Raw genomic sequence first — 12,828 nt, 5'->3', positions numbered from 1 at the left:
GAAGTTTACGATCAACCTAAAATTGTTAGGAAAATTCTTAGATCTTTGACTGAAGATTTTAGACTCAAAGTGACTACCATAACTGAAAATAAAAATGTTGACTCTATCCCTGTAGATGAACTTGTAGGATCTCTTCAGTCCTATGAATCTAATTTACCAAAGATTAATAAATCCAAATCTATGGTTTTAAAATCTGTTGATGATTGTGATTTTGATGATGAACTCTCATCTACTGAGATTGCTTATCTTGCTAAGAGCTTTAGAAATATTTTGAGAAATAATAATAGGAGTGCAAGAAATAGAAATAATGTTGATACTAAGAATGTGAAGAAGAATGACACTGCCAAAAACAATATTGCTGAAAAATTAAAAAGAAAAAGTAGGTTAGTCTTTAAATAATTCTTTAAGACAACAGTGTTATGGGTGTCAAGGTTACAGTCATATGAAATCTAAGTGTCCAACTTTCTTGAGATCAAAAGGTAAGGCTATGGCTGTTACTTTGAGTGATGATAAAGCTTCTGATCATGAGTTTGAAAGTGATCAAGAAGGAAACTTCATGGCTTTCACTGCTACTGCTGTAGTAAGTGAAATTGAGACTGCTGATAAGAACCCTTCTAATGGGGAACTCTCTAAGAATGCAGATTTGTAGGAAGCTTATAACAAGCTTTGCAAGATAGCAGCTAAAGATGCTATGAGTGTTGAATCAGGCTTGAAAAAGATAAACTCTCTTGAACAAGAAAAGAAAAATTTGCTACTAAAGTTGTTTGATGCTAATGAACTCTTGAACTTCGTTAAGATTGAGAACATGTCTTTTCTTGAAAAGGTTAAACGTTTAGAATTAGAATTATCTATTGCTAGAGAACAAATAGATAGAACTTCTACCTCTAAGCTAGATGAGATGTTACATGTACAAAAGTCTATTTCTGACAAGACAGATCTAGAATTTGTTGAGAATGGATCTACCACTGTAGTGAATCCTCCTAAGTTTGTACCTGCTACATCAACTTTTGTTGTTCATCAAACTCTTTTTAAACTTAAGGTTCATAAGGAAGTAGCTCCTGCTTCTAGAAGAACTAGGGTAGATCTGAGTAAGTCTGAAACTAAAAATTCTAATCAATCTGGATGCAAGAAAAACCACAAACCTCAGTGGTTTTGTCACTTTTGTGGTAGAGCTGGGCATACTAGACCAAATTGATTTAAGTTGCAAGCTTTAAAGCAATCTCCCAAACAAAAAGTGTTTGTGCCAAAAGCACAAGATCATGTTGCACTTATTCATGAGTTGGTAAAGGTTTTTAACCTTTATACCAATACTGAAGCTGAAATTAGGAAAAATTCCATCTCCAAGTTTGCATCTAAAAGGGTCTAGATGCAAAAGACTCAATCTCAGTGAATCTCTCTGACATGTTCCTTGTGTTAATTCTTTCTATTGCTTGTGACCAAAACTGTTTTTCTTTAGGATTGCATTTGCATAACATTCATACATTGCATTCTAGGATTATTTTGTTTTATGTTTTTCAGTTTTTTTTTTTTAAAAAATAGAAAATCATTTTTAAAAAAAAAAGATTTTGTATTATGCATCTTCAAGATGAGGAGAAAATAAGGTGAAATGTTGCTGAATTTTCATCATGGAAATTTGGTAACAATTACAAATGTGCTAGCAAAGTATCAATAAAGGTCACACCCCTTTCCAAAACCAAACCTCAAAGCCCAATTCTTCTAAAGTCCTAAGAGCTAATGCCAATAGCTTGTTTTTAATTGTCAATATCTAAAAATTAATATTTTACCAAAATAAAGGACTGTCTCTGGACGGCATTGTGGGGTGCCTAACACCTTCCCCACACATAACCAAACTTTTGAACTCAAGAATCAAGATTTTTTTACCATCAACATTAGATTAGGAAAAACAACCATTTTTCTTAGCTTAGGACTGACTGGTTATAAAATCAAATAGAATCAGGTGACCAATCACACGTTAGAAAACCCCAATGATTGGTGGTGACTTCACTACCTTTGGTAATAATAGATTAAAATTGACTCAATTTAGTCACACACCAGAGGTTTAACCCTTCTTTCATAGCACCCGAGCTCAGCAAGCAGACACATAGGCACGTGAGCGTCGCCGCGTAAGGTGGTCGACCGTTGCGAGGCATCGACAATCACTCCCAACTAGATGAATATGGTGTTTCAACATATGAAGATCAACTATATTATCCCAAGTGTTGCATAGAATGACGAGTAGAAGCATCATAGTTAAGGATTGTATTCGTAACATGTTGCGCACCTATATCATCGCCTACAACATCATTATCATGAAATTCCATAGCATCATGATCATGATCATCAACAACATCATTATGAATATTGTCAGCATTTTCATAGTGATGAACATACTTGTGGAAGTCATCTCTCACAATCATCTCTTCATACTCATCTTTATCAAGATCAATATCAATTTTTTCTTCCCCCTAGAGATGGAATATATTCGCGTTGATAACTAGATCCACAAACCTCCGTTGGAGTTGGTGTCTCGTCACATGGTAGCGTATAACCCCCAATAGTGGTGCATCAGGTAAGAGCCAGATGACCATCTGGATGTACTAATTGTAATTCTTCTCCTCCACCATCTTCCAAAGTTGTTTATTGCACATTTTTACTGCCAACTTTTGTACGAGGCTTCACACTTATATACAACTCAACAGCTTTTAACTGAGGCATCAAGTTTATCCTATCAAACATAATCTTAACATGCTTGTCTCCTTTAATAGATATAAGAGTGAAGAAAATACTATCACTAAAGACTACATGAAAAGCACGATGTCTAATTGTTATTTCATGGAACCGACAATCCAAATCCATTTCTTTCATAATTTTCTTTTTTATTTTCTTTTTTTTCAAACTGGTCTCCTTTTTTTTTCAGTTGAATAATCTCTAACTTTTTACTTGGCCCTTCATACGTCACTCCATGAATCTCATCACTACAGGACTCCCCACCACAATACATATATAAATCAATTGAAGTCATCACAAGCCTATTCAAAGTTAGATGAGATTACTAAAAGTTTGTGACAAATAAAACACTTTTATCCAATATGAACTATAAAATATTTTGTCCTAGCAAATATAAACATTACTTATAACATTGTATGGTCCACCAAATAAAATGATGTCATTCCAGCTTCAATTTCAAAATTTTATACTCACGCTAAATTTTTTTTTGATCACTACCCAATACAAATAACAACCCATTACAAATACAACCTGTTACACATTACAAATAACATATTACAAATACACATTACAAACAACAACCCATTACAAAGAACAAATAACAACGCACTACCCATATCAAACCATTACAAAAAACAACCCATTACACATTGCAAAGAATAATTCATTACAAAGTACAAAGAACAAAGAACAAAGAACAACACATTACAAATACAAAAAACAAAACATTACAAAGAACAAATAACACATTACCCATAAACACTATAAAGTGGTATGAGTATATATATCTAAGAAATGAAAACTTATATTAACTAGATCTAACCAAAAAAAATGAATGAGGTTTAGATATTTACCTGCAAATTGAAGAAGAAATAAGTTTTTAAATTTTTTAGAATGATCAATGAAGAGATTTGTTGGGTGTGAAGTAACATCAGAGAGAGTTTGGCATGAGAATAACAGCTTATTACTATATTAATTTGTAATCTTTGAGTTTTAAAAAAAGAGATAGTTGGGACATGTGCATTAAAAAATTGGGACTCAAGTTTAACAAACTCGGGTTCTATCAAAAAATATTTACTCAACCATTTCAATAAATCTTAAGTTTTTTTTTTTTTTTTTTTGAGAAACAAACACACACACACACACACACACGAGGGAGAGGGAAAGGGATTCTAACACAAAGACACACCACAACTCTACTCAAAAGTCATTGTCTCATATTGCTTAAATGGAACTTGAGTTTGTCAAACTCGAGTTCCATGTGATTTTTTTTTTTTTTAAATCCATATCAAATTGCCACGTGAGCTCATAATACTTGGAACTCGAGTTCCAAATGGGTGCTACATACCTAATTAAGTTTGGTTGAGTGACTTTCTCCTAAATATTTGCTAAAATTATGCTCTACGGCGAAAGTGGTCATATTTTATGATACACATACTAGTATCCTTGCAAATAGTTCAGCAAACAAAGTTTCTCTCCAAACTAGTTTGGAGGGAAACTCCTCAAACTTCTCATATATCTCTTGTTTTTGTTTGAATTTTGAAAATCTAACCATTATATTTCATGTTTTTTATGTTCTTAACATGCATATCAAATTACATTCAAATCGGATGTCATTTACTATTCAATCAATGAACTTATTTTTTATATATAATTTTAGATCACAAAAAATTGAAAAATATAATAAGAGTATGCAATCCAACGGTTAGATTTTCAAATTTCACACTCAATATAAAGATATATGAGAAGTTTGTAGAGTTTCATCCCAAACTAGTTTGGAGATGAACTTTGTTCTAGTTCAGCACTACAAAAAAAAAAAAAATCACTTTTGGTATCAGTATCTGAGGGAGACAGCCTAATGCTCCAAGGTCACAATCACCAGAGGTTTCCTCTAAAGCACTTACAAATGCACACAAAATTCATACCAATTCTTCCATCGAAAAAAAAAAATAAAAATATCCCAATTTTAGACAAATGGTTCCTTTCTGTGTCCCAAAAAATAGATAACTATGATTATGGGCAGCTATCATTTAACTTTGAAGCAAAAGATTATCAATGCTTAGCTGGCGGCAGGTTATATTTACTTTAGCATCAAATTACTGAATGAACGCCATTATTCAATCTGGCATTTTTTCCCCTTGTTTGATACCATATCATCTCAGCACATAGCACATATTAAATGTTGAAGTATGGTAAAACTACCACCAAATAAAGATTCGTTCGTTGTTTAAAGAGACTTCTCTCGTTTTAGCATTGCATATACTTGTTAGGTACATCCTTACAATAAAACAACATCAGCAAAAAGAATTACAAGAATAATACTTTGGGGGGGCGGGAACCTATGAAATGATCCAAGTAATAAAATTTGTGCAAGGCTAGTTAGGTTACTAACGCTCAGGTTCCTAGTGAGTATGAAAGCCATGACCTCACATTCCTCACCCCACCCCCCATTCTTATTGTGGTAGTAAAATGTCAATTGAACCAAAACACATCAGCGAGAAGTAACTGCATAATTTTAAGAGAAGGAAAAAGTATGAAGATCAAATAGTCAAATAGATAATGGAACTTATGTTCTAAAGAGATGATTTTATATATATTTATCAACAGCAATCCCTATAGCCTGAATCATTCTCCAAAACAATACAACATATTACAATAACATCAGCTACTTTAAACAGGACCAATTCTTCCTCGGGCAATCCCAAAAGAAGTAATGCCACATGCAGCATTACGCTTAATGTAGACTTCCAGCTTGAGCTGGCCACAAGAACCAAAAAAATCAGTTGGAATTAGAAGAAATCCTGTTGAAGGAGGACTATCAACCCGATGTTGACTGTTCTTTGTAAAAGATTCTAATCGGAGAGAGCTTCCTTGAGTTTTTACCGCAAGACCATAGGAGAACCCTCCTGTTGTTGAGCTGGGCCCAACACAATTAATTGTCACCACATTCCCACGATGGTCAACACAATTATTAAGAACAAACAAAACACCGTTGCTCTGTTCTTGGAGGACAAGAAATTTGTCAGTAAGAGTTAAGGAAACAGAGAAGTTGGAATCATATTTGAAGCCTACTGCAGAATTTGTATGTTTGCTACTGAAATGAACATATATCTGCTTGAATGAAGCAATGAATTTGCAATGTGAAAGGGGGCATGAACAAGGTGCATATATACATGTCTTCTCATGGTCACTTTTCCTACTGTAAGAAACCACTTCTTTGCAACCATACTTAGAATTCTGACATGGAATTTTGACTGCTTCTAGAACCTTCTCAATGGCTCGGCAACGGTTATAACCAATAGGCCAAAAGCAGGAGGGACATTTATTCTTAAGTTTGTTGCAGCAGGAAGAGCAAGCTATATGCCCATTCTCACACTGAATTGTCATGCAAGCAAACAGAACGTTAGTAGATTGGATTTGATATATAAAATATGTATGCCGTGGATGATGTACATGGAAGAGGCAACAACATGGATAACTGAATTTGGCATAAATAAAGGGGAAAAATTCTTTAAAAAATCTCCAATTCGTGAAACATCAAATAGTATATATTGGGGTAACCAATACTATATTTCTCTTAATCAATTTTTAAATGCCATGACAATTCCAAATTATAAGTATTATTCATGCATACCCATTAACATAGTTTTCGGCTCAATGTGTATGTATCCAAACCATAACTAATACTGTAATACTTCAACAAGACTCCATATATGCACTTGAATAATTTAGGCATTATCAAGACATGACTGACTACCTTATTACTACTTAACCATCCATATGAGAGAAGAAAGAAAAAATGAAACCTTGGAAAACAAATAAGAGTTTCAATTAAAAATTATATCTCTTCATAACAAACCATCTAATGTTCAGTGAAATTAAACAATCAAGCAAGCCAGTCCAGCATGAAGACAAGCTTGAGCTCAACCTTTCATTGCAAGCCAATATTTAGAAGAAACGACAATAAGAACACTACCTTCTTGATGTGTATTAGGCAAACTCTTTGCTGTAAAATGTTTTCTCTAATTTTAGCAAAGTAAATCCTGATTTTAAACCAAGCATCCATTGTCAGCATTTGCACACAAAGGTGAAGACAACAATTATGCTTTCAAGCAATCTTTACCAGTGAGCATCCATTGTCAGCACCTGGTATTACCTAAAATTTCTCCAGAATATAGCAGAAAACCTTTATCTTTTTGCATATTTTATCCATGAACAAATGTTAGAGGCAAAGCAAGTTTGGTTCATGTGTGAAAGCATTGCAACAAACATAGGTTGTCAGAACAAACCTAAGAATATGTTGTAGCAATCAGATACAGGAAATATGTCCATCAGTAATATCCAATAGGGATAGTAATCTCTAATTCATGATAACTTAGTGTACTAGAATAGAACACACAGAAGCATGCAAAAGCATTACAAGATGACAGGAAAATGAAGTAAAAACTACACCAAAACTTACAAGGTAACAGATATGATCAAAAAAATGAGTTATATCTAGTTTTGGTAACAGAGTCAAGTGCACTTAAGTGCAAAGGCCTCTTCGAGCCTAGGCACAAAGCACAAAGCACAAAGCGCAAGCGCATGCCTGATTGAAGAAAAGCACAAACTTTTCAAATATAATATCTAGTAACCTTTAATAAAAACATTCGTAAGATATAGAATGCGTTTGGATAGCACAGCACGTCCACGTCCAGCCCGTTTTTTTTTTTTTTTCCACTCGCATATGTCACTGTTCATTGGCCATGAACAGTGATTTTAGGCCAATGAACAATACTTTTTGGGATGAACAGTAATTTTTACCCATTAAAAATTTATTTTTGTACAGTGTTTTCAGTTTTCAGTTTTCAGCAATAAGTTCTATCCAAACGGACTCATAGTAAAAAAGTTATCAAAACTCAAAATTTGTATATTTTACCTATTAAGTAAGTGCAATTGTATAATATTTGTTAAGTTCAAAATTTAAATAATTTTCTTAAGAATTTTATATAGTTAACTAAAAACAATTATCAATGGACAATAACAAAATGATCTTTTCTTTGCTGAGAATAACAAAATAATCTAGTTGTAGGAAGTTTAAACATAACATTTTATAGAATTCTGTTTTGCTGCATAACCATGACAGTTATGATCAAATGATGTATATGGTTCAATCAACATACATCTAAAAATCAAAGACCAAAAAGCACAAGAACAGTAAATTAATCTTGTTCATATCTTTTGACATGTAAATAAAAAAATTATTTTTGTAGTACAACACCTTTAGTAAATCATCGGCCCATGTCATTTCTTTCAAGATCAAACAATTAATTTTGATATTCCATATCTTTTCTAGAAATAAAATAAAAAAGCGCGCCTAGGCATGTTTTACTTATTCAAAAAGTGCCCAAAAAGTGTGCCTAAAGAGTGCTTCATTAAGTGAGAATTTTTTGGGGGGCTTTGAGCTTTGAGCTTTAAGTGTGCTTTTAATAACATTGGTCATATCAGAAAATATTAGTTCTGTTACTAATATGTCAATTCCCAGCAATCTATTTAAAGTTAAGAAAATTTAGAGCTTGCTATTGATGCAATCCAAGTAATTGATAATTCTGAATTCCCACCTCCACAAGCCTACAAACAAGCTCAAATTTCTTTTGTGAGTATCCAGTGTATATTCCTGTGTACTTGGGCTACACAACTCTATTTGTTAATAAAACTTAAAGCTTTTTTTTTGGGGGGGGGGGGGGGGGGGGGGGGGGAGGGAATCTAAGCTAGAATGAAAGGTCCTTCTTAAGACCAAGGCTTCAGGGTTAATGTGTGGAAAGCTATTCCTTTATGCTTGATGTGGAGTATATGGAGGGAAGATAATTCTAGGACATTTTATGGGTTGAGACCTTGCAGCTTCAATTGAAACTCTTATTTGAGATCCTTGTTCAATTAGTTTAGGGATATTGAGAATCTCCTTGTAAATCTTTTTTTTTTTGATAAGTAAACCGGAAGCTTTTATAAATATAGGAAAGAAAATCATACAAGGAGTTCATGATGATGAACAATAAGAAAAATCTACTAGGAAACAAAGTTAAGGGAGGGCAAAAACTCAGCGAGAGAAGAGCAATTAGAAAACCCCCAACAACGAGACCACTCTAAGAGACTACGCTGGCATAATAGATTCAACTCAACCAAGGTCTTCTCTTTGTCTTCAAAGGAACGACGATTTCGTTCCAACCACACAATCCACATTAAGCACCCTGGAACCATATTTCATATGTCCGACTTATCCTTTCCAAGCCACTGATGCCAACAAGGAATCAACTCCGCCACCGACCCTGGCATAACCCAAAGAATCCCAAAGGTCTGAAGCATACAAGACCAAAGAGAATGGGTAACAGGACAATGCAAAAGAAGATGGTTAACCGACTCCCCATCCTTGCAACATAAGCAACACCTATTAACCAAAGGCCGACCCTTAAGCATAAGGTTCTCCAAGGTGAGGATCCGACCATGAGCAACAGACCACAGAAAGAAAGCCACGCGCTTGGGGATCTTCGGTTTCCAAACCCCCTTCCAAGGAAGCCAAGAATTCGGAGCACCTCGGATCGCGAGGTAGTAAGACCGAGTGTCAAACATACCATCTCCTTTAAGCCGCCAGTAAAGGGTATCTCTCCTACTACCCTGTGGAATGCGGGATTGGATAAGCCGGAGAAGAGAATAAGAAGCAGCCAACTCCCAATCTTCAAACGCTCTATAAAATGTTAAATTCCATACTCTAACAGTACCCCCTTCTGGAATCCACAAAACCTCAGAGATACAGGCATCCTTGACCGCTGAACACACAAAAAGCTCAGGATAGAGAACTTTTAGGGTATCGTCACCAATCCACCTATCATGCCAAAAACGGATACAAGTTCCTTGCCCCACTACAAAAGAAAGATGCTTAGAAAAGTCCTCCCAACCTTCGTTAATGCTTCTCCAAAGGCCGCACCCATGGGACCTCCTGCAGTCTCTAGACCTCCACCCTCTTTGATCCTCGCCATATTTTGAAGAGATAACCCGACGCCACAGGTGGGTATCTTCATGGCCATATCTCCACAGCCACTTCCCTAATAAAGCTTGATTAAACGACACCACCTTTCTTAACCCCAATCCACCCAACTCAACGGGTAAACACACCTTATCCCAAGCAACCAAAGGATATTTAAAACCCCCCTCAGAAGACCCCCAAAGGAAATTCCTCTGAATACTTTCCAATCTAGTCGCCACTGCTTTAGGAATAGTAAAGAGAGATAGAAAGTATGTCGGTAGACTTGAGAGAGTACTCTTTAATAACATGAGCCTACCACCCTTAGATAAATAGAGACGCTTCCACCCAGAGAGCCTCTTCTCCATCTTTTCCAAAATAGGATTCCAGATCAAGGGAGACTTAAAAGAAGATCCCAAAGGCATCCCCAAATATTTCATAGGCAAACTGCCTACTCTACACTGAAGCACATTAGCCAAAGCATCTAGATTATTCACCTCCCCAACGGGGACAATCTCGCTTTTCCCAACATTGACCTTCGATTAAACTCTTGTGTACTTGCTGTATAATATAGTGTCAAACAATTCATTTTTTTAATAAATTTTTTTTACCTTATCTGGGAAATAAAAATGACTTCAGGGTTAATTAAGTTTTGGAGTCGCACACATGCCAAAGAGACAATATCTCCCAGCAATAAAAAAGACACACATACAGGACGAAGAAACATCATTTTTTCCCCCACCAAACATCAGAAAAACAAAAACAAAAAATAGTAGAAAATTGAGCAATGTAAGATAGAAAGTGCGAATGTCTAACTACTAGCATTAACCACGTTCTAAAATATATAGGATGGTTTTGTGACTTTCATAAACTGCCATCTACTGCATTCTGTATATTTCCTTCTTCTTAAGTATGATGAGCATTTTTTTTTTTTTTTTATAAGAAGTATGATGTGCATGTTAAACATTCCAAAGCTAAAATGGAAGTATATTATCTTTTTTAATTTGTAAGTTTACACTCGCACTCAAATGGGTTATGAACCCACAACCTTGCCCTCCACACTTTTCTTTTGAGAGTGGAGCAGATGCCATTTGTGGTAGAACTCATTGGCAGTATATTATCTATTGGGTATACACTAATTTTTTTTTAATAAAAAAAAGCTTCATTATTAAAAGGAATTTTCAAAGTAACAATGGACAGCTTATATGATAATGGACGCATCCCAAAAGCTGCAAAAGTGAATCATACACTACACTGGTCCATTAGAAGTGCAACATAAATACCACCGCGCACCCTTGGTGCGATGGTCACTCGACAAGTATAAGTGCTTGTGGAGTGTGGAGGGCAAGGACCTGAGTTCAAGTCTCCAGGAAGGAGCTTCACACACATATATACTTAGATTAGATTAGAGTAGAATTCTATCTTGTATCAAAAAAAAAAAAGTGTAGCATAAATGGATGCTAATTAGCCCCGCTTTCTATAGAAAGTATTTCAGTACTTGACAGAGGACAATTACACCTCAGACTAAAAAGTCCTTACAATGTCAAACTGGCCTTCATATACCCAAATAATAATAATTTCCAAAAGGAAAGTACTTAAGCAGTTGAGGTAGACTCAATATGGAAACAAAAAAAAACTCCCCGATCCTCAATAAGTTCAGTTCCTAACTCCACAATTTTAACAATTTATCCAATTTATGTTGTAGCTACTGTCAATTTGTACTCCCTGTATAACCTCTTACACATAAGTATCACTAAATTTTACATTAAAGGTCCTAGGAGAGCATCATAATCAGTTACATGCAACTGAATACTGCTAACTATTAAAATTCCCCCGGAGCAGACAATGATTCTCTTCTTACAAAAACCAAGAGAAATACAAAAACAGCCAAAACAAAAAATTCAAACCCAAGTGACCAAATCGAATTCTAAAACTTCTCACACCACGTGATCACCAAAAATCTCTCAAAACCCATATAGAAATTCAAACAAAAAATTCAATCTTTACACGCATACGAACCCAAAACAGAAACAAACCCATATATTTCCAACAAGTTGAAAAAAGTGAAAGAGAAGGTAAAGAAGAGACCTGAAAGACAGGAGGGGACAAGTGCTCCAGGCAAATAGAGCAATCGAGGACTTCTGGATCAGTGAGAGTCACGGAAATGGAACCGTCACCCACATGAATAACGTGGCTATCATTACCAATGGTGGATCTGGGTCCCACAGTGACATCAGAACCTTGGTTTCCTTGTTGTGCTTCTTCTTCTTCATCTTCTTCTACTTCTTCGATTTCTTCTTCTTCAGTGTCGTCTTCTTCATCGTCATAAGAGGCTCCTTCTTCTTCTCCTTCTTCTTCATCTTCTTCTTCTTCGTAACTTTCATCGTCTCCTTCTTCTTGTTCTTGTTGTTGTTGGCGTTGTGGGTCATTTTGGTCCAGAAAGTTGGCTTGGACAGAGATCCTGAGTCGTTTTGGCCTAGGACTACTGCTGGGGCCTTCCCCATCTTCTTCTCCACCCACCGAAAACTTCGCCATCGCTCTCTCTCTCTCTCTCAGGTCTTGTCTTGTATTTTACCCCAAAATAAGGAAATGTTTTACGAATATCACCCTTGTACTGTCACACTGTTCATTAAAAACTAAAATGTATGAAAATGAAACTATAGGACTAAAAAAAAAAAAATTATAGCAGCATGGTGCTTTTGAGATGAAAGATGTACTGTGAGTTATTTGACCTCCAGAGGTCTAGAGAAGTTTCTCAAAAAAAAAAAAAAAAAGGGAGGTCTAAAGAAAAAGATGCGGAATTTCAACATAGCACGAAAAAGTTAAGGAGGTGGCTGGAGTATTCTAGCCTTTTACCCTTATTTTTCAAAATATTTGGCAATATGCCCTTATTTCTAAACTATTTAAGTTCGTGTTTCTGTTTTGAAACTCGATTTTCTCAAAATCGAGTTTTAATGAAAAACTCGATTAATTTAAAATTGAATTATGCACGATCAAACTTTAAAAAATATATATATAAAAAAATTGCATGGAACTCGAGTTCATGCAGCTCGAGTTCCATATAAAACACCGCTATAGGTCTTATAAAACGCAGCTATAGGTTT

General features: G+C 35.2%; 1 protein-coding gene across 1 annotated transcript; it reads right to left on the bottom strand.

Moving 5' to 3' along the window:
- Positions 1-5,293: 5,293 nt before the first annotated feature.
- LOC142618596 (putative E3 ubiquitin-protein ligase SINA-like 6) lies at positions 5,294-12,323 on the bottom strand. The gene is made up of 2 exons (XM_075791542.1): positions 11,813-12,323; positions 5,294-6,102 (listed from the first exon to the last, which is right to left on the bottom strand). Exons 1-2 carry the CDS (start codon positions 12,257-12,259, stop codon positions 5,398-5,400), a joined length of 1,152 nt encoding a protein of 383 aa, XP_075647657.1. The 5' UTR covers positions 12,260-12,323; the 3' UTR covers positions 5,294-5,397.
- Positions 12,324-12,828: the final 505 nt, after the last annotated feature.

Source organism: Castanea sativa, chromosome 1, assembly GCF_040712315.1.
Source record: "Castanea sativa cultivar Marrone di Chiusa Pesio chromosome 1, ASM4071231v1".
Taxonomy (NCBI): Eukaryota; Viridiplantae; Streptophyta; class Magnoliopsida; order Fagales; family Fagaceae; genus Castanea; species Castanea sativa.
Note: the sequence above shows the minus strand (reverse complement) of the source record. Positions and strands in the feature narration are given on the sequence as shown.